The sequence below is a fragment of the Fibroporia radiculosa genome (genome assembly GCF_000313525.1).
Source record: "Fibroporia radiculosa TFFH 294 genomic supercontigs, scaffold31, whole genome shotgun sequence".
Lineage (NCBI taxonomy): Eukaryota > Fungi > Basidiomycota > Agaricomycetes > Polyporales > Fibroporiaceae > Fibroporia > Fibroporia radiculosa.
This window is the reverse complement of record NW_012133166.1, coordinates 108388-135052: the sequence shown is the minus strand read 5'-3', so window position 1 is coordinate 135052 and position 26665 is coordinate 108388. Positions and strand designations below refer to the sequence as shown.

Here is a 26665-nt window from a genome sequence, read left to right as displayed (position 1 = left end):
AAGCCATATCACGTCAACGGGTAAAACGATATAATAACCAACAATACATAGTGCACAGGAAGACACAATAAGGAGTTACTAATGGACATATACCATTAATCCTTAAGATATGCAATCCGGACCTCGTCGTTGCCGCCGCCATCATCCAGATCATCCAAGAAACCTGCGTCAGAAGACATGTCTGATTCCTGCTTCACACTCTTGCTCCTGGCTGTGGTAGAATAAAACATGTTCTTCCCACCATTAGCCTGGGGCATATAATGCGATGCAGGATCGGCCATATCGTCGATACCGGCGTCATGCCATGTACTCGATCTTGTAGGAGCAAAAATCCATTCTGGCAGCGAAAAATCCCGAATTTCCTCTATCTCAGACGGTACACGGGTTCCAAAAGCAGTGACATGCCGCTGCGTCTTGCGTACGTTTGGAGCGGCGGAGTTGCGCACTGCGGCGACAACTAGCATGCAAGTTGCATAGTCTCCTTTGTCTGCCCCTGCGTCGTGGGAGGCATAGCGTTTTGACATCGCTGGAGAGGCTGCAAGAGGAGTCCGCCTTCTGGCAGTGGATATGGAGTATGAAATGGCCTGCCCCGCAGCAGCCTGAGATGTGGACGCCGTGGAGCTGTCCCCTCGCGGTCGTTTTCGTGGCGGTGTTTTCGCTGACAACGACACTGAGGAGCCCGAGCTTGATTTCGGTAGGAATTTACCGTTTGCGGCACGCACACGTTTGGGACCGGATGATAGGGTGAGGATGGATGTGGCAGTCTTTGGCGAATGCGTGTCCATTCGTGGACTTCCGGAAAGCATATGCTTTGCCATGAAAGGGGAGAGTGTTATTTGCTTTTTCGTCGTAGTCTGCTTCGCTAGGGCATCCTTAAGCTGCGACGGCGTGCGTGGAGGCATCTTGATCTTTAGCTTGAGCCCTTTAGATCGTTCGCGCTCGCGTTCCTCGAAGTCGACTTCGGACTCACCGTCTTCGTCGGCATATGGTGGGGGTTTCAACTTGTCCAGAAGTTCTGCGTCGGATTCGATAAGCTCATCCTCTTCATCCTCATCCTCCTCTGATGCTTCAGCGACAGCCATGTTTAGCTTGGTGGGCTGCTTTTCGGGGATCGCAGGCTCAAGGGATACACCAGTAACACCGGATTGATTAGTTTTCTTCTCTAACCACTTCCGGTCAGGAGGGAGAAGAACACGATATCGTTCCTCTAAAGATGATGCCGTGTCGAGCATAATCTTTCGTCGCCGCTCGCCTTCAACGAATGCGGGTGAGCCATAAGAATTTGGACTCGAGAGTTCTTCCAACATTTGGTCATCGTTCAACGAAAAGTTGGGTGTAGGGGATATTGAAGCTTCAGGGAAGTCAGCCGATGGGAGGACGAGGAACGCGGATGTATCCATAGCCCGCAGCTGCTCAATACGTTCTTTTAGCTTGTACTGCTCGTGCTTCAGCTTTTCTTTCTCGCGTAATCGCTGTCGCTTTTCAAACGTCTCGTACTTTCGATGACGTTTCTCGTATGCGGCATCAGACATGTCGGCTGACTCCTGTGCGGGCGAAAGGTATAGAGTACATTAAGAAATGGATTAAGTAAGTACATGGTGGCTGGAAAGTAAAACACTTGAGACGAACGTCTTCTGCGCCTCTTGGTCTAAATCGACCACCAACATTGGCATCCTCATCGAGTTGTGTAAATTCTGGTGTTTGAATAAGTTGTTGTTCTCTATACGCCTTCTGAACTTCTGGGCGTTCAAAATAGCGGCTATATGCCTGGCTGTTTATCTCCACCTCGAAAGGAACTGACTCCGACGTAGACGGGAGCAGAGACGAATTTGTGGTAAGGATGAATCGGGTATTCGCCGGAATTAAAGGTTCGCCCTCAACTATGTAGGTGCGTCACGAATGGATGACAGGAAAAAAGAGGGCCACATACGTCTTCTTTTCATTGTCTCCACAATCATAATGTCTGTGTCGCAATTTCCAACACCGGGACCACCTCTTCGAGAACGCGACGGTAGAACACGCTTCTGCCTGGTCTGAATACCAGACTTTGTGAAGGGTTCCTGCGCAGATATAGGCGATTGCATGGCATAAGCGTCCACGCCAGAACCTTGAGGTGTGAAGGTGGCGGGCGTTGGGCTTGCCGCTGCCGCTAGAGACGGCGCTGAATTAGAAACACTGCTTGTTCCAGCTCGCATCATTAAAACCAGAAGGCGTGTCGCTTTGATAGATAATTACGAGCCGAAGATGATAAACAGTTTGAAAAAACAGAATCCGTAGACTTGAGGCCTGCTCGAGTCGCCCAGCTCAGGCCATCACACTTTGGGCGTCTGTTAGGTTACACTATTCCGCTTTTGGAACTTCGGAAGCCATCGCCTTCTTTGACTCAACGCCTTCGATTTGACGCCCATTGCGCACGGTGGCGCACACACCAATTTCGAGTTATCCATTATGCCGCACACTCACATGTGTACCGAGGGCAGAGACAAAATGTGACATATTAGTTTTTAGCGCGATTCAGGAGGGCCCATAGTACTAGCATTGTCATATCCTGATTGATTTACATTCCAATCAGGACGCCATGACGCAGCAAAGTGATCAGCTCCTCCACCATATCCCGTTTCTCCATAGCTATATGCCGCTTGATGCGTCTCTTGTTGGAAGCCAAGGTGCATTCCAAAACTTGACGCAAAACGCGGGTTGATATGAGGTTGTACATATTGATTTTGGAAGCCAAACATGAACTGCTGTTGCGAAGGCTGTGAGTATCCCTGTCCGCCTGCACCATCGAAGGACAATGCGGGGGATTCACGTTCAGTACTTGACATAGGATGTCCGTCGGGGTACTGCCCAGTTGCTCGAGCAATGGCTAACGATGTTGGGGACAATGGACGTGGAATATACGAACCATATCTTTCGGGCTGTGGTATCGACGGTCGACTGCCGCTGCTCGCATATGATCTATCGTCGCGTCCGCGGCCACGGGCACGACCACGATCATGCCGTCGTCGATCGCGTCCGCGACCACGGGCACGATCATTATACCTACCAGATGTTCCTCCCCTCCCTCGCCCGCGTCCATGACCACGCACGTCATCTGAATGACTTCCAGTTGGATAGCTCTGATTCACGTCTTGGAACTCAGTGGGACTGGGAGGTAGTCGTGTATCAGGAACGGCATAATTGTCGGAATAAGGGTCGTCGTATGGGATAGGAAGGGCGCGTGAAGGCCCCACACCGAGGTCTATATCGTTGTATGGACCTGGCTGATCGTAGGGACTTTCTCCGTACAGCTCATCAACCATATCTTGGTCTCGCATTTGTGCTGGGCTCGGAGTTGCTTGCCTGGAGGACACAACTGATCGCGCCCGGGATTGTTCGCGTCTGCAGATTTTGGTATGGTACGCCATGAATCAATGAGCAAAAACGACAATCTACGGACCTTTTCGTAGCAGCTCGCTTATAAGCAGCTTCCGCCTCATCGTCAGAAAACTCCAGTTCGTCGTCAGCGGGTTCCTCATCATGGACATTACTAGCATCGCTCCCCTTGAGACGCTGCAGTTGCCGGACGAATATGAAGTTGCTGCGCTCGGGTACATGAAATACTGGGCGGGACAGTCGCACTTTCTCCGGGTCGAGGGGGTACTGTTGGGTGAACTTTATCTGATAAAGCGGCTGGGTCGTTGGACCGAATGTCTCATAAATCTGAGAATAGACGTGTAAGCACCGAAGTTCAAGAGATCATGGGCTGAAACTTACGTAGCCAAGGACCTTCCTGTCTTCGAAAACAAGAAGAGTGTCCGAATCAAGCGCCCTCTCAGAGGCCCTATTTGCGAATTCTGATGCGCACCCTTTGACGATCACCACTTTATCAACAATGCTCATAACCTCTCCCACCTTCTCGAGCTTTTCATGAAAACCGATCTCTTCTATGTCAGGGATTGTTATTTGGGCTTCTGCTATCTCGTTTTTTGTTCGGACTTGAGTTTCGGATGTAACAGCTTGCCCGGCTTCCTCTTCATCCAGGTCAACCTCGTCAAGCTTAGAAGGTCTTGCCTCTTCTGGCTCCGCCTCGCCTTCAGAGTCTGCGTCAGAAGAGGAATCTGAGTCTGAGCTCATAGACTCGGAAGGCGAATTCCTAAGCATTCAACACATTGGCATATGAGGACCCGGAATTACTATGGGAGAAAAATAGATCCACTCACCCAGTGGTAGGTCCGGCTTCATCGTCTTCAAGACCTTTCAAAATTCCCGCCTCCACCTCTCGCTCACTGTCACTATCGTCATCGGAGCTCTGTATGTCGTCGTCCTGCTGCGTGGATGGAGGTGGTTGGCTTCTTGAAGGAGGGCTAGCGATCTCTCCAACTAGGTTATGTATGAGTTGCAGGTCCTGAGGGATTATAGAGGGTAGCTTGAACGTGGAAGCCATTCCCGAAGCCAACAACCTTGGATGATATTCCCAGCTAACAGACAAGAAGAGAGGGGCGAGTGGATGCGCCCACCAGCGGTGTAATTCGAGCGGTGGAGACTCGAGCTCAAAATACGCGTTCCAAATATGTGCGACGCGCCAAAATCGGATGCGCGTCTGTTTCGCCAGTTGTGCGACGTGCCTTTGGTCCACCGGTAACTCCATCATTACACGCCAGCATGATTTCTGCAAGGAATGCTTCTGTGAATCTATTTCGTTCGCGATTCTACTCTTCGGCATCGCCTAAGAGGACTCTCAAGGACCTCGTCAACGAGTTGAGGAAGCTTGCGGATGTCTCGCCTATTCAAGCTGGTCAAGCCCTCAAGGCCTCGGACATGGATGTCTCCAAGGCACTTCTCTGGTTAGAGAAACATCGCGCCGAGTCCGCAACGAGGAAGGCCGCAAAAGTTGAAGGGAGGTCAGCGAATGAGGGCTTGGTTGGCACAGCGGTATTGTCCAGCGGTGCCAATGGTGGGCCACGAAGCGGAGTGCGAGCAGCAATGGTTGAGCTCAATTGCGAAACGGACTTCGTGGCGCGAAACGATCTCTTTGCGAATCTGCTTGATGACATTGCTCACACAGTAGCATTCATGTCGGAGCCTGTTGATGCGGAGACTTTCGTCCAGCCTTTCTCCTTAGATGTTCTCCAGGACGCGCCGCTTCTCTCGCAATCGAACCCTCAGCAAAACGGAAGCACTACCGTTTCTGATGCCATGCGAAACTTAACCGGGCGAGTGGGCGAAAAAATATCTCTACGGCGTGCACTCACGATTGTGCGTGACCCTCTTCCTTCCTCCCAACGCGAGCTCGCCCTACGTGTCACCTCGCGAGTCCACCAATCCGTCGCAAACCCTAAGCAGGGTCGCATAGGAAGCCTTGCTCTCTTGGCACTCAAGTCTTCTAAACTCTCGGACACTCTTGCTTCTCAGTCCTTCCGAGATGACCTCGACAAACTGTGTCAGGCCCTCGGTCGGCAGATCATTGGTTTCCCTACGACTAGTATCAGGTCACCTCCGGGCTCTCGGGACGAATGCGCACTATACGAACAGCCATTCAACATGTTCAGTGGTCCGGGCAATGACCAGCCTGTGCAGACATTTTTACGGAATTGGGCAATCGAACGAGGCCTCTCAGATGTGGCAGAAAACGCTACTGGTGTAGAGGTCGTAGAGTTCGTAAAATGGACGGTTGGCGAAACTATCTGAGCCTCACTGTACATGAGATGAATGGTCCTGCTCTGCGCGAGCCGTTGCTATCGGGCCTAAAAGGTTGATTCGTTGCAATCTACAGATTGAAGACAATATTGATCTAAATTTCAGGGAAACCCCTCGTCGGAGCTATGTTCCTACAAATGGGTGGTCACTATCTAGAATATCTCCAACTTGATTAATTTGCTGTCGTAAATCATGCATATTGCACTTCCAAGATTGCCCACAATTTGGTTCCTCTACTCATATATTGTGGTCCGAATTGCATTGATGTGACCTAAAGTATTCAAGATTGGCAAGGAGGTTTGGTCGCTCCAGTTGTGCACAGGGTCTGTCTGTCGTCAAGCGTATCCTGCATTCTCTGCTCAAGCCCTTATTGTCCACTACCGCATGCCTCGCCAATTTATCTTGTTCTTCATAGATTTTAGGTCCATCGTGATTGACAAGCTTGTTTCAGACAAGAATCCTACAAGTTCACTCAACAGGTGAATCCTATCTTGATGTAGTTCCTCGCTTCGGGAGACTGCCTCTGCTTTTTGAGAGTGTCAACATGCATGTCCGCTTGATGAATGCTGTACTCAGTCTGCGCAAAATATGTGACGTCCTGCATCATTGTCGTGTTATATACGGACAGGGAATTTGACCCCTCACACTAGCTATTCACCTCTCATTCCCTATCACACGTTCTTCGTTTGTCAACCCACTGTTATGTGAGTAGTATTTCTCTCGTCTCTTACAAATCTGAGAATTCATATATTGGACTTTTATGCAACCCAATAAACTAATGCTATGCACAGTGTTGATTATGCTTGTTCTCGATGTTTCGAGTTGCAGGTCCATTCGCGTTTGCTCCCAAAAAATCCTCGGCCGTCCTCGCTCGGAGGCCGAGGGCGCTTCTTCCCTATACACAACTGGCGATGCAGTACAATCACCCATGTGGTACATAATCAGGCTCGACATACCGTACAATAACTTAGGCATATCACCTGCTTCTGTGTGCACGCTATGCACAATGCGTGAATGTTTGGGTGCCACAGATTGTCAAAAAAAAGCTTTCGAGTTAAACGCGGTCACTGGATGCGCCTTCGTCACGTGAAAACACGACGCGACGCGGTGGTGGAAATATCAACAGCCCTAGCCTCCAGGTGTCGCATAATGTTTCGTGATACTACTCTTCTACATCCCATTCCTTGTCATCGCACACATGGTCGTCACCTTAGATCTCGACGACTGTACCTCAAACCCCTCTACAAGGCGGACACTTTCCAACCTATCACTAGCTGTGGCTAAGTGCAAGAAGGTCGTAGTCGTGACCGGTGCTGGAATATCTTGCTCATGCGGCATCCCAGTAAGTTATTTTCTCTGCTTGGTTCAACGCGTACTAAATGTTTTGGCCAGGATTTTCGCTCCTCAGATGGCTTGTATGCACTCGTGAAGCAGCAATACCCTGATATTGTCCTGAAGGGGCGCGACTTATTCGACGCGTCTCTGTTTCGGGATCCAACATCGACCTCCGTATTCTACACGTTCATCTCGCAGCTAAAGCGCTCTATCGACTCTGCGTCACCGTCCCCGACACACCGATTCATCAAGACGCTTGATACCAAACGCAAGCTTCTCCGGTCATACACGCAAAATATCGACGCGTTAGAAGAGAGAGCGGGCTTGGTGGGCAGCTCGAGTGAGGAGGTGAGGACGAACGGCAAGGGAAAGGCCAAGATCAAGGTCAAGGAAGTCCGAAATGTCCAACTGCACGGCGATATCCATCGTGTTCGGTGTACCTTCTGCTCTGCTGAGTTTTCCTGCACCGAGGAGCATCTCGGGCAGTTCAACACTGGCATCCCTCCGGACTGTCCTGAGTGTATAACGCGCTGTAAGTCCGAGTTAGGCGTTGTACGTCGGTATTTCAGTGACATAGCAGTGTTCATTCTTAGCCAAGGCCCGCATAGCACGTTCAGCGCGTGCTCTCAAGGTAGGGACGCTCCGGCCGGCTATCGTCCTCTACGACGAGCCCCATCCTCTCGGAGACGATATAGGAAGCATGCAATCTGCGGATATCAGTCGCAAGCCCGATATGCTCATTATTATGGGCACCTCTTTGAAAGTCCATGGGTTCAAGAAACTAGTTAAGGACTTCGCACGCGCCGTACACGACTCGGCGCCGTCATCGTCCCCCATAAACGCGAGAAAGATGACAGGAAAGGTCATTTTTGTGAACAAGACGCCGCCTGGTGCTGAGTGGGAGGGCATCATTGACTATCACGTCATCGGAGAGACCGATAAGTGGGCAGAGAGAGTTGTAGAGGAGTGGAAGAAATTGAGACCTGCAGATTGGGAAGTGCAGAAGAAGCTCGTTACGACGGGCGACGTGGAGACTTCTGGAGCGCTGAGCGTTGCGAAGGATATCACCAACACCATCACGCAAGGGAAGGGTAAAGGTATTTAAATGTCTGGCATCGTTCTGTTTGACTATCTCCTAATAGTATGGCTAGGTGGTAAACGGAAACCCGGATCCGCCCCTGCTCGACGAGAGCATGTACTGCTCTTAGACGACCTATCTACTCTGCCACCTTTACCACCGTCACCAGGCTCGCCCGGGAAGCGTCGTCAGTCTGACTGTCATTACGATGTCGAGTGCAGTCCTTCCAAAAAGCGGGACGCTGGGGACAAGAGGGAGGGAGTTGTTTTGAAGGAACGTGGGCTGCTCTTCGGGAGTACTACGAAGGCCAAAAGCAGCGAGGTGAATGATTTTGACCTCGGCTCAGATATGCCTTTATCGAAGGTGAGCAAAGCTGCAAAGGTCAGAATGCCAAAGGCGAAAGTCGAAGTGGTAGTAGAACCGCCGCTAGTTCCAAAGCGGGCCTCGAGGAAGAGGAAACTCATCATAGAGCAGGATCGGTAACACCAGCCAGGCCCGATAAATTACCTGAAGATGGTCGTCCTGTAATTCATTTTGTAACATAGTACATACCATTCATTGGAAACAATACCCACAATATTAATGCAAGGTGTAGATGTTACCAATCAGACAGGATAGCTGGAGAGCAGTATGCATTGAAAGCAGGAGAATAACATAGAGTTAATAGATACATCGAGAGCGGAACACCATAATATCTCAATCTGTAATGAGCTCGGATACACTCCAGTCTTCAAAACTACCATCTGGTAGGTACCGTCGGATGATGAGAGGGATCTTGCGCTGTGAAAGTTCTTTTATTGCGATTTGAAGCGCGTCGGTCTCCCCGTCGAGTGGTACTAGGACGGGGGCGTTCATACTGGAATCCAATGGAGAACGCGGATGAGCAATTTTGAAGTGAAAAAGTGATAAGCCAGCGTACCTAATTTGTAATGCTCTAGTCCCCAATACCCGTGCGCGCTCGTATTTTGTCAGGTATGGCGTCGTCACCCTCACTTTGTTCGGTTGTCGTTCTCCCCGCATTCCGGCGCCAGACGTACCAGCATCTAGCGATTGTGCTTCGCCGTTTGCCATCTCCTGGTCTTGATCTTGGCCTGTACCATTTGCGCCTTCAAAGCCGTTCGCCTGTCCGTTGCCTTCGCCTGCCTCGCCATCAGCACCTTCTGGCGCATTGAGGTCATAGTTCTCGTCCTGGAGCGGGCAATAGAGCCGAGGTCAGGCCTTGGAGGTGTGAGAGCATATGTGCGATGCTACGCACGAATGCATCCTCATTGAATCTGTGAAGGAACGTATAGCTGAGATTGGTGTAAAAGTGCGACTACACTCACCCCGGGGCATCGTAGTCGTAGTCATCGCCGCCGCCACCGCCGCCGCCATAGCCATCGTCAGACATGCCTTGTCAATAGGAGTGGATAATATAGTTGAATGTAGGCAGCCTGAGCGGCGGGCGAGGGTGCAGCGGAGGAATTTTGCGCCACAAACTTAGTCAGAGGGCGCGAACTACAACCATTACCTGATATGGCAGTCTCATTCCTTTGACACTGTAATTTGGCATCCCGAGTATCTTGGCTTGTTTCAGGCCAAGGAGACGCATTGATGTTGGGCATTCTGGATCTGAACATCCAAGATATCGTGGCGGAGGCCGCCCGTCCGCATTTAATCTCTGACCGAATATCTTTGTAGAGGGTGTCCTGGCAGGGAGCATGCGGCTGGTGTGACGCAGCTGTGAAGGTGTCGTACGTTCCGTTTGCCTGTCAGGGAGACTTCTAAATTGCTCTTCTATCAGTCGTACTTTGTGGCGATGCTCTCCCAGCTTTCATATATCCATTCTGATCTGCGTTTTCCTCAGTGTAGGTGCGCTCCAGGTCGACTCGGAGCGCGAGTGATCGCATTGAAGCCCCCCTGTTGCCGTCGGGATTCAATATTGTTTGCCCTATATCGCCGCACGTACGGCTGATCGTCCGTCAGAAGCAGGCCGCCGGACGTTTGACAACGGCTTGGGCTGGCTTAACGATCTCAGGCTGATTCCAATCAATTACCCACTTCGCCGGCGGAAGCACTGTACTGAGTTGCCAGCGAGATTTGTTGCATCCTGTCTTTAAACGGTTTTCTACTCGCAGTATTCTTGATGGATGGGAAAACGTTACCGATGGCCCAGGTTCTCAAATCCCATAGATTATTCGACTCTGACAAACTTCCGGACGCGGAATGGTAACCTCGTCTGCAGACGTGTGACGAGACGGAGGGTGACAGGCTTCTGCGGTCAGACGATATTGACGCTCGGCGCACTGAGCGCAGCCAACGTTTCTTACAGTAGTTTTGAGAATCTCAACGCGGCGGATGGCCGGCACATGCGATATGTCAAGACGACTCCGCTTCGTCCCTTGTTTGTTCCTCTGTCGTCCTTGGCTCTCTTCTCCACTCTTGTCCACAACCCATAAATTCTCCCTACTTCGCCATTCAGTCCCGCTGGGACCTCCCTCCCCATTCTTTTTCGCTCTCTAACCACATCTTTCTTTCCAATGCCATCCAAATATGTTTCAAAAGATCGCGCTTGGGGTACACGCTACGATTCTTTGGGCTCCTCTCCCCCTCCTTCTCCACCATACCGCCAGATTCAGACGTCACTAGCTATTCCACACAGTCCACCCACATCAGTAGCCGCAGGTCTTAGCCAGTCCTCAAGCGGAAATTTCATCGTTCCCCATTCCAACAGTTTCTCATCTTTGCAGGAAAAGATGCCACACGATGCGAGTGTTTTTGTCGGAAGGTAGGTCCCACTCATTCTCTTCGAGCTGTATTCCAATATTGTCTATTCCAAAAGCCTACCAATTGACGTCGAGCCACCCGAGTTGACACGTTTGCTGCACGATCATCTCTCAGCACACACGGAAGTGAGAAATATCAAGGTCGTCCGCGATAACAGGGGCGGAACGTGCGCGTTTGTCCAGTGTGAGGTCAGTCATAGTCCACCAATGTCGTCATTTGGGCGTCCGGAAGCGTTGACCTGATGCTGGATGTTTAAAGAATGCTGTAACAGCAGCTCGTCTCATCAACACCCTTCAGTCTTCTCCTCCCCGTCCATTTTTAGGCAGAATTTTGCGGTACGAGCCTGCTCGCGCGTTCAGAATGCTCCTAATATCTTATCGGTACGTCTCACCGATATACGTAAACGCATCGAGCATAGCGTATTTACACTTTTCGCCTTACTTTAATGTTGTCCAATCGTATATGCACAGTCGACCATCCACTGTACAAGAGCTTCCGATCGATCCGACGTCGGATGCTAATAGTAAGGACACACCGGGATTGCCTGATGCAATCAGGGTTTATAGATCGCAAAACTCAAAGTTTGCATCTTTCTGCCATTCCTCGCATAACTTTAACTGACTATATGCGCAGGTTTTTGTCCCTCTCGTATAACGCAGAGGCGCGGGAGTTTGAAAATAAGCTCGCTCGGAGTCCACTTGGTTGTGCCGATAGTCGGGACGCGTTCGACGGCGCTGGCGTGCTCCTGGATCCCTTAAACTATGACGCAGAGGTGAGATGTTTTCCTTTTCGACATTATTATCGCCTAAACACGCTAAATTGCAAGACTATATTCAAACTCGCGTCAGCGTTTGGACCAGTGGAGCACTTTTCAGTATATAACCCGTACACAGGTTAGTAAAGGGGAGAGCATGTCTGGTGTTTCAATCTCACGTGCGTTCGTTTGTAGAATCGGATACGCCTTTCTCTAGTCAATACCGTCCCTACCCGCATACGGCGCCTTGTGCACCTGGCATGGAAACGCAGATCTGGGAGGTTAAATGGGGACACAGAGACGATTGTGTCAACGCTCTGATGGTTCGTCGATATTTTGTCGTCAATATTCTGCTCCTAAACTTAAACGATTCTTCATGCAGACCTTGCGGCACGCGACATTCTTAACCGTCAGTTGGGCGCACCATGCAATTATTGCTCCGGGACCCGGCCACGATTCGCGATGCGGAAACCTTGAGCAATTTCCCAATGCGCGGATACCATTCTCGGCCCACCATCAGGCTACATCGCAACCTTGCTATAGGAAAACTGGTGAAAGTCCGCGACAGCAAAAGTGTCTCGAGACAACGATGGACGTTGCCGAGTTGACAATGACCCATATCCGGACGGAAACATCCCCAGGCGGTTCGATTTCACAACCCTGGAGTTTCGCCCACAGTACTCCGTTCATGCGAGAGTCTAGCACGCCAATCGCCCTTGGATCACCTCGCCTTTCTAATCATATCGCAAGGCAGCTGAAGAGTCCCAAGTGGTCTGAGACTGATTTTCCGGCTCTTGGTATTCCAAACTCCGGGGAGCGCATTTCATTCACGCATGAGCGGGACACTCGACCTTGGGGAGACCGTGATAATGAAGATGATGGGTTAGATGAACTTGATCATCTCCCCGAAGGCCCCGCCGTTTCGGAATCGCCGGCATCTTCGAGCTCTGTCAATCCTTCGAGCTTTCCTGCTGAATCAGATCCACAATCGCATATCACTAATGGATGTAGGCTCTCCACGTCATTGCCCATGTCTCCTGTGCAGTCACCAGGCACGAAGATGAAGGGACAGGGTCATGCATTGACTCATAGTCCAGAATTCTCCACCTCGTCGATCGTCCCCCTCACTCCCCCAACAGTCCGAACATTTCCTCCAGCCCTGGCCAGTCCAACGACTAGATCTAGTATTTTGGAAGTCCCCCACGACGACACATCGACATTGCATCGAGAAAATATAGGCCCCAACACACCTAAACGTCTGAGTGTGTCGAACGGAAGAGGCGACTATGACGGGGCAGGGGAACCCCAGAGACAGGTTGATCCTTCCACTATCTTTGTCGGGGGTCTGGAGATGTATGGTCCTAGCGCATGGAATGAAGCAAAGCTCCGGTTACTCTTCGGAAGGTTTGGACACATTGAAAGCATTCAAGTAGTCCGTCCAAGTGAGTTCTCCGTTGGTTCATCCCTCGATGACATGTTGATGGCAACCCCTAGCAAACCAACGGTCCGCGTTTGCGTTTATCAAGTTCAGTGACATAGAGGCTAGTGCGCGTGCTGTACGAGAGGAGGTAATGCTGCGCAACAATTTTGGCGGTTTTCTCAAATGTTCATTTTGTCCATCTAGCACAATCGCATTCACGACGGCCGCCAGATTCGGGTTCAATTGCGAGATAGTAATCCTCCTTCACGTAGTCCGTGGAGGAACGGACGCGGAAGGGGAAGACTGTTGTCCGCTGGATATCTCCGGTCATATGATGGCGTCAGTGGCGGGAAAGATCATCCTGTGAGTCGTAACAATAGCACATCAAGTCCCCTACTGACCTCGATCATTCATTTGCAGATTACGTTAGAGAAGCTGGGTACAGTACCGCCATTCAAACCACTAACGACGATGCTACTGCCGAGCAAGCCTGGTGACCATTTCAGCCCGTCGGGGCCTGTGGCGCAGAACGAACCAACTCATGCAGGAATGTCAATATCAGATCTGTCATCACTTTCGTCCAGCACTACAAAAGCATCATTCCCTCACCCTGACGTTTCCCGTAACCAGGCTACGTCGGTTTCGCCCGCATCTATGGCTTCTGCACCTCCTCCAGTTTCTGTCTCTGGGACCAATGCTCAGTATCCCATGCCGAATATGGGATATTTCACGCCTCAGCCGTGGATTCATCCATATCCACAGTACTACCCTTATCCTGTCTCGTATATTCAGAACCATCCGGGGTTCCCTGTTGTTGCCCAACAAGGAACACATACGGCTGGAGCGAACGAGGTGAATAGCGGTGGGCCTAGTGCTTGGCCTGTTGCCCCTCATTTCTACACGGTGCGTGTTAGGTACACTGGGTGCGCAAATCTAGGTGACAATTACCTTTCCTTAGCCTATGATCCCTTACATAGCATATCCGGCAATGCTACCTAACAATGATCGTGTGCACTCCAGTGGGCATGGTGTTCCTCAAAGTGGTGTGCAGCCACCGCTCAAAGCTACTGGGTTTTTTCAAGGAGAGCAAGGTATGCTGATACCCGTCTATCAGCCAGAAGCCCTCCATCACTATATGTCCAGTGCCGAACAATCCCATTCGCCGCCCCCGAACGCACCTCCACAAACATCAGCATCAGTGAGTTGGCCATCGGTTCCGCAGGTTTCTACATATCCATATCCTAGCCACGAACAATCTGCTACACCTTTGACTTCCCAACCACCTCAGGCGATTCATCAGCGTGGCTGGGTCCCAAGCCCGGCATCTCATAGATCACACGCTTCGCAACACCATGGCCCTTCACATCACGTCACTGGTCCGTATATGCTGCCCGCTAGTTCTACCAATTCTTTAAGTGGCACGTCATCGTTCCGAGGATCACATCCCAATGCATCTCAGTCGATGCAACATTTTGGCTATTGTGGTACGCCGCCCCCACCAAGGCGTTCCGGTAGGCAGGATTCCATTCCCCCAAGTCATCAATTCCATCGACTCTCGAATTCGTGCTCGTTTCCCAGTCAATATGTAAAGCCAATAGCCAATAGTACGGCTGATTCTTCGTATAACCTTGCGAGTGAGGCTTCTTAGATTGCAACCTCGTTTGCGCGAATTGTCAAAAATCTTGACTTCGTATAGATGACATAACAGAGATACGATAATATCCCGGCCTCACATTTCCAAAAGTTTTGTCGCTATTTCTCTACCCATCTGTGTACGAAAGTTCTGATCCATGATTTATCATCTTCTCCGTCCCATCATCGTCATCTCTCTCATTGCGTTTTGCCTCTACGTCCTATTCGTTCCAAAATAGCACGGATACCGGTTTTTCGTTCGGCTCGTGTCACGATGTCGCTCATCAGCTCATGTGGTTGGGAAACTGGTGAGCAGTATGCAAATTTCCATGTACAGTATGCATGATAGATGTTGTATGTAACTAATGCTCTGATGTGAAAAATCAGCCACTCACATATTTTGTACACGCGATCCATGCCCGTTCCACAACGGCTGCCGCACACACAGATTCTGTACTGCAACCCTGGAAGTTCGAGCTTACATGATGTGGTCGCATAAGACCTGTCAGCCTCAACCTATATAGAGGGTGGGGTTATGTCAAATGCTCCACAGCATGCATGTCGCCCTCTTCAACCGACCCAGCTCCTGTCGCTCCTCTTGTAATTGTCGAAGGTTTCCTCGGCGGCGCAGGCGCCGTAATATGGGGCAATTTTGAGAAACATTCAAATTATGCGTGTAAGACAGATGGAAAGGAAGACAGGAGAATTATATTCGCCAGGCAAGTCTAATAATCATGACTCTTGCCCTGATGCCGATTGACTGTCTTGCAGCGTTGGCCCTGTCAGTTCTCTGCATGATCGGGCATGTGAGTTGTTTTATATGCTTGTGGGAGGTTCCGGTGAGGCAACAATATAGCTATTCATTTTCATGTTTATTAAGCTGTTCCGTTTAGTTGATTATGGAGAAGACCATTCTCGGTGCAGCAATCATGGCCGCTATGGCCGAACCTACGAGAAGGGGTTGCATCCTGACTGGTCCAGGGGGAAGCCTTTACACTTCTTGGGCCATTCCATCGTAGGTCCACTGGAAACTTCTGATCTATATGTACCCATCCGCACATTGGTAGGGTGGGCCAACAATAATCAAACTCCAGTGGCTATTAAGCACCGGATTTTTCGGTGGGCAGTATGACCCGGACATGGTGCTGTCTGTGAATACCGGTGGGACATCCCCTTTGAGATCCGAACTCGAACATGCCTCATCAGAGGAAATTAGTGTCTTCCCCGTTTCGCGGAACCCAGATTGTCTACACTCTAGGAGAGCGCACCGACTGCCCCCCTGCCGTACGACCATTCTCTGTCGGGTCTATTCTATCCACTTATGTGCATGTTCTCGCCTACATCTCACCTATTTTGCCGAGCGGTGCTCTCGACATGCAAGCGGAATCGCGCTCCCTCTCGTTCAACGAGTCTTCTCTTCTGGATCTCTTCGGACAGATGTGGCGTAGCAATTGGGCTGAAAGCGAAGATTGCGCCCCCTTTGACGTGACTTTTCAGGCCGCGGAAAGACGGGAGGCCAAGCTTGAAGGACGGCTCAATCCTGGAACGTTCTATCGGAGCTATGCTGCCTGTATGGTAAGAATCCGCACTGTCAGTTTCGATAATTCCTCATAAACACACCCTGCTAGACCAAGAAAACCAAAGGTTCGCTCATGCATGTGCCTCAGGCTCAACACCTCATGTCTCCTCTTTACCTATCCTCCCGGTCGATGGGGTCATTCGATTACACCAGCTTGCAGCCCCCGCCTGCGTTTCTTTTCCGATCGGATTCCGGAAATATACCAGCCGTAGAACGCAACGCGTTTGACCAGGACGGTCCTAGCGGCCGCCGTTGCCCTAGTGTAGGCGAAGAACATTGGGCTAACGATGGTGTTGTCCCTCTGTTCTCTCAATGGCATCCTCTCGCCTGCGGGTGCGTCGTTCGCGTTAGTGCCATTAGTATCGTTCATTTTACGAGACATTCAGGGAGACTCGCTGCAAGCATACTACGCTATCCCTTGACAACCCCGGCTTTTCAGACACGGCAAGTACTGTCCCCGGAAAGTTTAAAGTGACAAATGCATGCCTGGAAGAACCTGAGAGCGGTATCTGGCACGTACATCACATAGACTCTGCCAACCACCTCTCCATCGTGCCGTTCTGGTTTGGAACCGAAAGGCAGCAAACGTTCTGGAAAGACCTTGGGTATTGGCTAAGAGCAATTGAAATCCAACGGTCAAGGCAGGAGAACTTCTATGAAACACGCGTGCTGGTCCCGCCGCTATGATTCCCGTGAAATGCATGTAGATAACACGAACCAGATATGGCACAAAGTGGAATACGTAGAAATACACAAATAGACAGATGAACACTGCGGAGCCCTATACACAGCAAATGCGAATCAACAGATCGGGTATGTTAGGAGTGTTCAATGACAACGGGACGCAGTCACTAGTGGGGGTATGTAGATAGAAAGTGCAAGCATAGGCTATACAATGTTGACTATAAACATATGTCACAGTAGGATGGATGGCCATGGGGCATAGATGCAGCTGATGCTAGACTCCGGTAAAGTCAGATGTTGAGGATGAGGACTGACAGAAAATAGTTCGTAATGTGACAATGCTTTGGAAGCCAATAGTATGCTGCGGATAGCTTCGTGAGCAACTATCGCCATGGAGATGCGAGCGTACTTACAATACGTAAATGTTCAAGGCTTCTTGCCTGTGAAGTAGGATAAACGCACGCTGCCGACACCTATGATGTGCACCCTTGCCTGCAGTCGGCACACCTAACGCAAAATGTTTAAGCTTCCTTTTCGCCAATCAAGCAGCAATATACACACCGTCTCGGCTACTTCCGCCTTACGGAAGTCTACGTGAATGTCGCCACTTGCGACTCGAGAGATAGAGGCCAACTCGCCAAATGACTAAATGCAGGGTCAGAATGCTGTAAAACCTCCCCGGGGTAACACAATAGATTACGAACCTCGCACCACTTCTTGATAGCCTCGAAGCGATAGTCGTCCTCAGGACGGATACCGCTGACAACCAATTTCCGCTTCTTCCTCGCTCTGGGTGCAGCCAGCGCACTCGAAAGACCCGCGCCATTTCCGGCAGGCATCTTGAGCGACAAAGGGATCCGCACGGCCTTGTCGCGAGCAATGACCTTAGTCGAATCCGGGGGATCGTACATGTGCGACGCGTTTGTTGGCAGTGACCACAGTGACGGCGACGATGCAGAGAAAAGTGCTGGCGACTGAGGACGGGCCTGGCCAAAGTGGGTCTTGCGCGAACCGCTCGGGGTGTCGATTGAGGACGGAGGGATGGACGCACTGGATGAATGCGTGATGGATGAAGACATACTGGGACGAGGCGGGGCCAACGTGTAGGCATCCGAAGATAAGAGGGTAGGCTGTCGCTGTTCAGTGGTACTGGGGCGCCTTAGCTTCCATGAAGACAGCGACCTTTGACGGGAAGTTGCCAAACTAGGGCTAGCTGTGCGGTCAGGCTTTGTGTACATGGTAGCTAGACTGGAGCTCCGACTATGACCTCCTGGAGGATCATTGTGCGGAGGCGGAGATGTCGCTTGGGAAATGGGGGTCTGCGACCTGGTTGTATTTGAAGAGGTTGAGGGGCGTCGAGAACCAAAAGACAGGTGGAATCCGCGCAGTGGAGACGAAGATTGGAACACGCCCTGAGCGGATCGGAACGGTGAGGTCTTGCGGGGCGTGGAGGGAGGTGAGGCGTGAGGTGTAGCATCGGAAGGAGGACCCTAAAAAACGCGTGAGTGGCAAAACGGGGTCAGCGACAGACTGGTAGCTTCGCATGGGCGGATAAACACACCTGTGGGGCGTCCTGGGACACGCGCTGGGCGTCGTCAATGAGAACGTAACTGTTCAGGGTCGACTGGTCGTCGTGGTCCTTGCGCAACGAGGCAGGCGGCAGGCGAGGATAGGCGAGACACGGACTACGTTTCGCGTCCCCGGATGGGACACTCTGCTCGTTAGCGGGGATATGGACGCTCTTCTCGTCGCCCGACATGCGATGCTGTTCATCAAGCCACTTCTCAATGCGACTTGACTTGCGGCGGAGGTGGGTGCCAACAGCGCAATTCATGGCGGACGCGTTTCGATCCACAACCGAGGCCGTGATACTTATAGATGCAGGGGATGATGGGGGGCGTCCTTGGGTGGTCGCATAAGCTCACACATCGGACAGGACAAACCATCGACTTACGTGGTATGGAAGTACGGACGGGGTCCATGGTTGTTGTAGCTTTGGTCGTTGCGAATAGCCCAGTTTGGTGGATTAGGGGGGTATACTTGGACGTTGAGGGCGTGCTGGGTCGTTCGAAGAGTCGTGCTGGTCGTAAAGCAAGCGTGTGGAGGGCTAGCCGCAGAGAATCATGGGGAGCGGGGAGAGAGATCAGGCGGGGCTGGCTGAGAGATGAAGGTTAAGAGATTGGGAGAACGTGGCCGCGCTGAACATGCAGCGTCTGTGTGTCCTAGCCGAACGCCTTGGGCGAAACGTGGGCGACGGCAGTGCAGTGCAATTTCATCGATAGCGTCCGCGTTCCCGGCCACGGTGCACTCAACATCATCCGCGTTCCCCTCAGCCGACTATCGCCCGGCCCGTGTCATCGCGCGTGCACGACACGCGACGGCGACGACCACGAGCACGGCGAGCGGTCGACTTGGGCCGGCATGCTGCAATGCGGCATCGAACGGTGGTCGAGCGGGACGTTAGTGCTTACACGGCGTATCCTGGAAGCCGTCCATAGCGTACAGTACGTGCAACACATACTAGTCACCAGAAAGTGATGCAATGTAGGCTTGGACCAACTTATACATGGTTAGACTCTGGCGCAATCAATCATGCCACTGATCTCGACTTGATTGTTGGTCATATCGACGGCAACAAATCTCACCCTGACGCGCCAAATGACGAACCCCGGCAAGATCGGTATAAGTTATGATTTGGATCACCCTACAAGCTATCGCTACACAACATAATCTAAATGCAATCTGGGAGGAAAGCATCATTAATCATGAGCAGAAACCGCAATATTTGCAACACAAACCATGGCGATGTTCAGATAGCGGCATTCATATGGCTGTCATCACCCGACAGTGCCTGTACCACCTTGTCCACGATGGCTTGGAACAGCGGTGCAGTGGATGTATTTTGATAACGCTCTAGCAGCTGAAACGAGCGCACGCTGCCACCATCTGCGAGCCTCTCAACCGACCCCAGACTCTCAGGCTCTGTAGCGTCCAAAAGCGATACGAGCTCGGTATCCACGGGGAGGCTCCCCAGGAACCGCAGGCCTTCCCGTCTCGCCATTTCTTCGCCACCGCCAGTCGAAAACACGTTACTGATCTCGCCGCAGCACGGGCAAACGTATCCGCTCATGTTCTCGATGAGGCCCAAGACAGGGATGGAGGTGGTACGCGTGAAAGACAGGCACTTCATTGCATCCATAAGAGCAACTGCCTGGGGTGTCGTTACAAGTACGGCAGACAGTCTCGAATGAACCGGTGCCATATGTTCCACGAGCGACAGATGCTCGTCGGACGTGCCTTGACCAGACGTCAGAGGGCTACGATACTAAAAAGTCACGATGTGCCTACCAGGTGGTGTGTCGATGACCAGATAGTCCAGCTCCTCCCACCGCACATCGCTTAGGAACTGGCGGATCATAGCGTTCTTCTTCGGACCCCTCCAGACGACCGAGTCCTCCTTTTTCTTCAACAGAAACCCCACACTCATGCAGGCCAAGCGTGCCTCGCTGCCGTCCGCGTACACGGGCACCCAGCCGTCGCTGCTCTGGTGCACCGAGTGTCCGTCGAGACCAAGCATCCGGGGTATCGAGGGGCCCGTAAGATCGACATCAAGAACACCTACGCGAGCCGTCGGCGAGGACGCACGCAGAGAGAGCGCGAGCTGGGTCGAGACGGAGGATTTGCCAACGCCGCCCTTGCCGGAGCAGACGATGATGATGTGTTTGACTCCGCGCAGACGTCGTGCGACAGGTGTATCCTCTGCGGCCGCCATGCTGAAGGAGAAAGAGGCAGAATGTTATGTCATTCAAGTCGGACTCTGACTGCATGCGGCCCAACTTGAATCGACCGAGAAATCGCGATGTCGTCGTGATCGCATGACTCAAGCTTGAGCTCGACCTTCCGAATAAGCGCCCACGGCCGGATCAACCTCAGGCTCAACTTGAGTATCGCCTTCGTAGCACGAATATCGACTCGAACGTCGGATCGACACATCTCGATGTTCTCGCATTATGATTGTTGAATAACAGAATAACGTACGATAGTGCAAAGTCTGTTCGTAACAGGCACAGGGCAGTAACACTACATATGGCTCTTACACCTTGAACAGTTCAGGCTTCATGTTCCTGATAGAAGTTGGGAATGAGCAATGCAAACAGAAAAGTAACAGCTCCAATTCTACTGACATCTTACAGAGACGGGCCATGAGCCCGCCAAGTTGAATGAGGGTACCGACACCTTCTAGTATTCGCATATGTGTCCAACCGATCTCCTACAAAAAGGTGAGATTAAACACGTCTACCAAGCAAAGAGCTTACCTTGATGTACTCCAACTTCGTGTACTCTGGCATCCTGAGACACAGTGAACTTTTTAAGATAGCATGTCATCCATGAGGTTGTACTCACTCATCAAAGGTTTTAACAACCCGGAAGATTGTAACAATGATATCTACAGCACTGTACCCTTGATCCCAGAGCTCATTCAACTTGTCCATGGCATCGTCAATATTGCTTTTCAGGCACGCGCGTATAATGCTCTGGACAATAATCGGATGTGGTTGATCGCACACTTTGAACACATTGTCACCGGAAACAAAGCTGAAGCCAGAGTTGGTTGACTGCAAGTTGTTGATGGCCTGCCGCATGTCGCCCTCTGACGTGAAGATAAGTGCGGTTAACCCGTCGTCGTTGTACTGCACCTGTGTCACAAGACTGCTTAGACCGCTAAGCAAGTTAGCCGTGCCTCGCGCACCTACCTTCTCCATCTCACATATTTCCAACAGTCGTTTCAGAATCTCGGTGTCGCGCAGCTTCGCATATCGCAGAATGGCGCATCGGCTCTGGATGGGCTCTATAATTTTGTTCGACATGTTGCATGCTAGTGCAAAACGGGTCGTGTTCGCGTAGATTTCCATCGTTCGTCGCAGTGCTTGCTGCGCGCCGGGTGTCATGCTGGAGGATGGTTTCAGTAGTGGGAATGGTGACCAGTCGAACTACCGGAATACCTATCTGCCTCATCTAGAATGACAATTTTGTGTCGCCCTGGCGGAAGAGTAACTTTCTTTTGCGCGAATGCTTTGATCTTGTTCCGCACAACGTCAATACCCCTGCCATCGGACGTTAATGTTCCTATAGCCGGCTCACGCAGACTACGATTAACCTTTCGTCTGATGCATTGAGCTCGAGCACCCCCTCCTTGTACGCGTCACCTAAGAGTTGATGTGCCAAACAATGTATACTGGTCGTTTTACCGATTCCCGGCATTCCCTTTGGACGCGCCATTAGACGTGCAAAGAAAGGATGTTTGGGGGGGCCTACCGAGATAATAATGTGCGGACAATTTCCATCTTTTGCGATAACTTTGAGACGTTCAATAGTTTCGGTATTCCCAACTATGTCGTCCAGGGCGTGCGGCCTATACTTCTCGACCCTACACAACACGTTCGGTTAATGAACACAGACGACGATGCGATAGAGACGCAACCAAGGGAGTTCGTAAGGTAGGTTCGTAGCGTTTCCATTCGCAGGTGCCTTCCCTTTCGCAGATGATGAAGCCATATCGCGGAGATATATAGGGCAGGGCTTAGTGGTGGAACTAGTTATTAGACTCTAAAAGCAGGTCGCGTTCGCGCCCTGCGAGAACGTGACGAGACGCGTTGGTGGCTGAGGCGCTCCGAGGATTTGGATGGGCGCTTCATGCACTTTCGCAAATGCCACGCTTTACTTCCTGCTCTACAACCATTATTCGCACTTGTTCCCATCTAACCGGTGCGCTCCTTTTCTGTGTTCGCTTCGAGTGCTCTAAAGCTCAAGAATTATTGAGGCGTAAGAACACGTCTTCTCTCCACCTCGCCAGAACACTCGGTGTCAAGTGGGCTGCCTCGACCACGACTTGACTATCGAGCTATCTCCGAGAACGTCGTCTACAAGTCGCATAATGCATTTAACCGACACGCTAATCTTCCCGTTGGGACTGTTCAGAAGGTAGCCCGTCTCTATGAGCAGCAGAAGAACATGTCGGAGACCATTAGTGCCAAACGCCATGCTCGCTCACTCATGGGCGAACGAATACGGAAATCAGGCACTGACGCAGAGGCCAAGCAAGCCGTTCTCAACGATGCCAAGGCCCTCAAAGCTGAAATTGCAGTGCTCGAGGATCAGCTAGAGGAACTTGACAGCCAATTATTCACTCTTGCCTTGGCCATTCCTAATGACACTCATCCAGACGTACCCATTGGTCCGGAGTCGGAAAGTGTTATCTTGTCTACTCACGGACCCGATCCTCTACCTGCATCATCCGTAAGGGATCACGTTTCAATCTGTCGTACGCTCAACCTGCTCGACATTGAAGCAGGGGCCACTGTCACTGGATCGTCGTGGTACTATCTGATCAACGAAGGCGCGCTTCTTGAGCAGGCTCTCATCAACTACGCTCTGAGCATTGCTCTCAAGCATGGTTTCACGCCAGTGACAACCCCCGATGTTGTTCGAGCTGACATCGCAAGTCGATGCGGGTTTCAGCCACGCGACCATAATTCAGATCCTCCAACCTCACAAATGTACCATCTCGCCTCCTCTCACACCGGGTCACATCATCCAGAGCTTGTCCTCGCAGGTACAGCGGAGATCCCTCTGGCCGGGATGTTCGCGAATAAGATACTGCAACCCGACGATTTACCGCGCAAGTTGGTTGGTCTCGGTCGAGCATTCCGTGCAGAGGCAGGAGCTCGAGGTACTGATACGCGGGGTCTATATCGAGTGCATCAGTTCACAAAGCTAGAGCTATTTGTTGCTTGTGAAGCCCGTGCCAGCGAAGCCATTATGGAACAGCTCAGGCAACTGCAGATAGAGATCTTCGAGGGTCTAGGCTTCCCATTCAGGTGAGCTCAAATGTATTTTTGGCTCCTTCCTTTCGATCGCTGAGCAAGCTGTTTTCTAGGGTTCTTGACATGCCAACGGAGGAGCTCGGCGCAAGTGCCTATCGTAAATATGACATAGAGGCTTGGATGCCTGGTCGTGGAAGTTGGGGAGAGATCTCCTCCACTTCGAATTGTACCGACTATCAAGCTCGTCGACTACACATTCGTCATCGCCCGCTGATTTCTGCTGAGCCGGGGCCCTCCCTGCCGTTCGCGCATACACTGAACGGGACAGCAGCTGCAATTCCCCGACTCATCATCGCTCTCCTCGAGAATGGCGCAGAATTTGGTTTGGAGGGATCGCTGAGGAGAATCAATCTACCGATTGCTCTACAGCCGTTCTGGATCGGAGGGAGCAAGCGGGAACTGATCCAATGGGTGTAAATACACACCTTCTAGATAGCTAGAACATGGAATTCTGGATATAGTGTGGTATGTTCTCGTCAATCGCCACCAAGTAAGTGGGTGTCGATTTGGGGTGTATGTTGATGTGGCCTGCGACGACCAGCAATGGGACGGTAAGACGCTGCAAGCAAGTTGCAAGTCAGAGAGATACAGAGTATGACCTCATAAGGCACGATAATCCGGCCCTATCCGAACGATTAGATTGTGATTTCGCCACACTGCGGCCACGGCGCGCTATTGTATCGCACTCAGCCTCCGTCCATCATCACTCCCTCCCAGCTGCCATCATGTCGATGCAGCTAGCCAAGTCGGTATACGGGGCCTTCAATAGGGAGAAACCCCACGTGTGTCTCAGTCACCCGTCCACATACGGGCTTCTAGCTAACTCATTCTAGTCTTCTATCACTGAATGGGTGGAGATTCTCACGTCGTCCAGTTATGAAGATGAAGCCTATGACGGGTGCGCATATAATCCTTTTTTCGCGAATCCTGCATCTCATTTCGCACCATAGGATACCAGAGTTAGTGGATTCGATCAGCATTCAAGGCACTGGGCGAGTCTACTATATCAAATCATTCCGAGTTCCATTAATAAACAATTCGTCATAGTCCGACAGAGGCATCCAGGGCTATCAGGAAGAAGCTCAAGCATGGTAATGCGCACCAGCAGTACCGAGCATTGGTCGTAAGTAACTACTGCAAAATATCCGTAAAATGTTGACATCTTTCGTATTCCAGATCTTGAAAGCATTAGTTGAGAATGGCGGCCACAACTTCCAGAGTGCGTATGCTAGCACAGTTACACTCACCTCGATGTCATGCTAATGAATACCGCCAGCAACCTTCGCCGATCACCAGTTGACCGACGCTCTCAAAATGCTTGCGACCGAGAGCACGTCAGACCCGAAAGTGAAGAAGAAAGTGGTCATTGTGCTTAATTCCTGGCATCTTCAATTCAAAGATGATCCATCGATGAGTCTTGTTGCTAACCTTTACAAGGTCTGTGGCGTGGCCGGCATCCAGCGTGTCCCTCCGAAACAACCGTCTATCGGCTATGGCGCCGATCTGGAGGAGGAGCGAGAACGTGCCAGGGAGCGTGAAAGGGAGAAGGAGGCTGAGCGAGAGGAGAGGGAGGCAGAAAGAAGGAGGAAGGAGCAGGACAAGCTGAAGGCAAAGGAAGAGAAGGTGCGAAGGAAAAGAGAGGAGGAAGAGAAGAGAAAGGCCGCTTCTCGGGGCAGCGGAAAGGTCAACGGAAAAGTCAAGAGAAAGCCGTTTGACTTCGAGCAGGCGCGTCAGTTTACCTTGGCGAAATTTTGTGACTAACCCAGTTGGCGCACGTAGGAGAAACCCCACGTCTTGAATGCGATTGCGAGTGCCTCGCAAGCGTCAATCAACTTGGTCAATGCCATTACTGTAAATCTCTATACCTGTTCATTTCCGGATGAATCTGATAAGTCGCCAAGCTCGTGAACACCGAGCATGACAGCATACAAACCAACACGAGGGTGCAAGAGTGCCTTGAGAAAGCCAAGTTGTCAAGAAAGCAGATTGTCAGGTACATCCAGGTACTGCAACAAGTTTTACAACAGGTCTTGGGGCTAATGTCGCTGACTGGGCACTGTAGCTGGTTGAGAATGAAGAAATGATAGGCACTCTGATTGAGGCTAATGACCGGATCATCGCATCCATCGAGTCTTACGATACGGTATGGACTTTGTCCGATTAGACTTCCTCCGCTGACACTATACGAATGCAGCTCGCTCGACCGAATATCAGTGAACAAGACGTCAAGCATGTACAAGATGGTCTTGCAGCGCTTCATATCCAAGACTCTGAGCTCGGCAAGCTGCAGGAGAAGCAGCGTGCCGCAGTCCAGCGTTCAATTGGTCGCAGCACCAGCTATAGAGGGAAAGACAGGGATGAGTCCGGTACTGCAGGACAGTCCAGCGTGTATCCTGATCTGCAAGATCTCAGCTTTGGCTCTCTAGGTCATGAGCAAGGGTATGTCTCTTTAAAAAATCCTCATCCTTGATCGTGCTAATCCTGAGATATCTAGAAATCTCCCGCCGCCTCTCCGCCCGTCTACCCGTCGCACCTCATCTGACGAGGACGACGATTATGGCCGAGGCACTCTCTCTGATTACAGCGACTACGAATCTTCTGATGAGGGAACACACAACCGTGCTTCTACCTCTACCGCCCGCGCTTATGCAGGGGTATCTGAAGACGAAGAGGATGCACGCAGGGATCCGAAACATGGCTTATTAGTGGACACGGAAGATCCATTTGCAGACCCATTTATGGACCCTTGAATGTCAGACATGAAAGTAACGAACAGAGGTGTAAGAATGAACGAAGTCCCATGAATATCACTTGCTTACGTCGGGTCTTGTGCCTTATATATTTGCCTGTACAC

General features: G+C 51.2%; 12 protein-coding genes across 12 annotated transcripts; 6 read left to right on the top strand and 6 right to left on the bottom strand.

Annotated features, from left to right (window-relative positions):
- Window positions 1-95: 95 nt before the first annotated feature.
- FIBRA_00123 (uncharacterized protein) lies at window positions 96-2195 on the bottom strand (the record flags this gene model as incomplete). Its single annotated transcript, XM_012322022.1, has 3 exons — window positions 96-1544; window positions 1630-1880; window positions 1931-2195. 3 exons carry the CDS (start codon window positions 2193-2195, stop codon window positions 96-98), a joined length of 1965 nt encoding a protein of 654 aa, XP_012177412.1.
- Window positions 2196-2504: 309 nt separating this feature from the next.
- On the bottom strand, window positions 2505-4426 carry FIBRA_00122 (uncharacterized protein; the record flags this gene model as incomplete). Its single annotated transcript, XM_012322021.1, has 4 exons — window positions 2505-3381; window positions 3440-3702; window positions 3757-4135; window positions 4203-4426. The coding sequence occupies 4 exons, from the start codon at window positions 4424-4426 to the stop codon at window positions 2505-2507; spliced, it is 1743 nt and encodes a 580-aa protein (XP_012177411.1).
- Window positions 4427-4644: 218 nt separating this feature from the next.
- FIBRA_00121 (uncharacterized protein) lies at window positions 4645-5670 on the top strand (the record flags this gene model as incomplete). Its single annotated transcript, XM_012322020.1, has 1 exon — window positions 4645-5670. One exon carries the CDS (start codon window positions 4645-4647, stop codon window positions 5668-5670), a length of 1026 nt encoding a protein of 341 aa, XP_012177410.1.
- A 1207-nt stretch (window positions 5671-6877) lies between these two features.
- Window positions 6878-8575, top strand: FIBRA_00120 (uncharacterized protein; the record flags this gene model as incomplete). Its single annotated transcript, XM_012322019.1, has 4 exons — window positions 6878-7021; window positions 7072-7546; window positions 7608-8111; window positions 8166-8575. The coding sequence occupies 4 exons, from the start codon at window positions 6878-6880 to the stop codon at window positions 8573-8575; spliced, it is 1533 nt and encodes a 510-aa protein (XP_012177409.1).
- A 213-nt stretch (window positions 8576-8788) lies between these two features.
- Window positions 8789-9482, bottom strand: FIBRA_00119 (uncharacterized protein; the record flags this gene model as incomplete). Its single annotated transcript, XM_012322018.1, has 4 exons — window positions 8789-8948; window positions 9012-9280; window positions 9348-9366; window positions 9418-9482. 4 exons carry the CDS (start codon window positions 9480-9482, stop codon window positions 8789-8791), a joined length of 513 nt encoding a protein of 170 aa, XP_012177408.1.
- A 1129-nt stretch (window positions 9483-10611) lies between these two features.
- Window positions 10612-14680, top strand: FIBRA_00118 (uncharacterized protein; the record flags this gene model as incomplete). The annotated part of the gene is made up of 12 exons (XM_012322017.1): window positions 10612-10859; window positions 10914-11046; window positions 11117-11238; window positions 11329-11439; window positions 11492-11630; window positions 11685-11751; window positions 11808-11935; window positions 11995-13054; window positions 13107-13180; window positions 13237-13395; window positions 13453-13935; window positions 13991-14680. The coding sequence occupies 12 exons, from the start codon at window positions 10612-10614 to the stop codon at window positions 14678-14680; spliced, it is 3414 nt and encodes a 1137-aa protein (XP_012177407.1).
- Window positions 14681-15858: 1178 nt separating this feature from the next.
- Window positions 15859-16930, top strand: FIBRA_00117 (uncharacterized protein; the record flags this gene model as incomplete). Its single annotated transcript, XM_012322016.1, has 3 exons — window positions 15859-16239; window positions 16293-16576; window positions 16630-16930. 3 exons carry the CDS (start codon window positions 15859-15861, stop codon window positions 16928-16930), a joined length of 966 nt encoding a protein of 321 aa, XP_012177406.1.
- Window positions 16931-17353: 423 nt separating this feature from the next.
- Window positions 17354-18909, bottom strand: FIBRA_00116 (uncharacterized protein; the record flags this gene model as incomplete). The annotated part of the gene is made up of 5 exons (XM_012322015.1): window positions 17354-17434; window positions 17489-17572; window positions 17632-18417; window positions 18489-18829; window positions 18882-18909. The coding sequence occupies 5 exons, from the start codon at window positions 18907-18909 to the stop codon at window positions 17354-17356; spliced, it is 1320 nt and encodes a 439-aa protein (XP_012177405.1).
- An 827-nt stretch (window positions 18910-19736) lies between these two features.
- Window positions 19737-20699, bottom strand: FIBRA_00115 (uncharacterized protein; the record flags this gene model as incomplete). The annotated part of the gene is made up of 2 exons (XM_012322014.1): window positions 19737-20224; window positions 20276-20699. The coding sequence occupies 2 exons, from the start codon at window positions 20697-20699 to the stop codon at window positions 19737-19739; spliced, it is 912 nt and encodes a 303-aa protein (XP_012177404.1).
- A 321-nt stretch (window positions 20700-21020) lies between these two features.
- FIBRA_00114 (uncharacterized protein) lies at window positions 21021-22483 on the bottom strand (the record flags this gene model as incomplete). Its single annotated transcript, XM_012322013.1, has 8 exons — window positions 21021-21051; window positions 21112-21197; window positions 21244-21277; window positions 21332-21624; window positions 21682-21877; window positions 21931-22032; window positions 22086-22355; window positions 22410-22483. 8 exons carry the CDS (start codon window positions 22481-22483, stop codon window positions 21021-21023), a joined length of 1086 nt encoding a protein of 361 aa, XP_012177403.1.
- A 456-nt stretch (window positions 22484-22939) lies between these two features.
- On the top strand, window positions 22940-24228 carry FIBRA_00113 (uncharacterized protein; the record flags this gene model as incomplete). Its single annotated transcript, XM_012322012.1, has 2 exons — window positions 22940-23805; window positions 23865-24228. 2 exons carry the CDS (start codon window positions 22940-22942, stop codon window positions 24226-24228), a joined length of 1230 nt encoding a protein of 409 aa, XP_012177402.1.
- A 308-nt stretch (window positions 24229-24536) lies between these two features.
- On the top strand, window positions 24537-26561 carry FIBRA_00112 (uncharacterized protein; the record flags this gene model as incomplete). Its single annotated transcript, XM_012322011.1, has 10 exons — window positions 24537-24593; window positions 24645-24709; window positions 24762-24770; window positions 24859-24934; window positions 24988-25030; window positions 25088-25540; window positions 25705-25814; window positions 25874-25954; window positions 26006-26250; window positions 26306-26561. The coding sequence occupies 10 exons, from the start codon at window positions 24537-24539 to the stop codon at window positions 26559-26561; spliced, it is 1395 nt and encodes a 464-aa protein (XP_012177401.1).
- Between the last annotated feature and the right edge of the window lie 104 nt (window positions 26562-26665).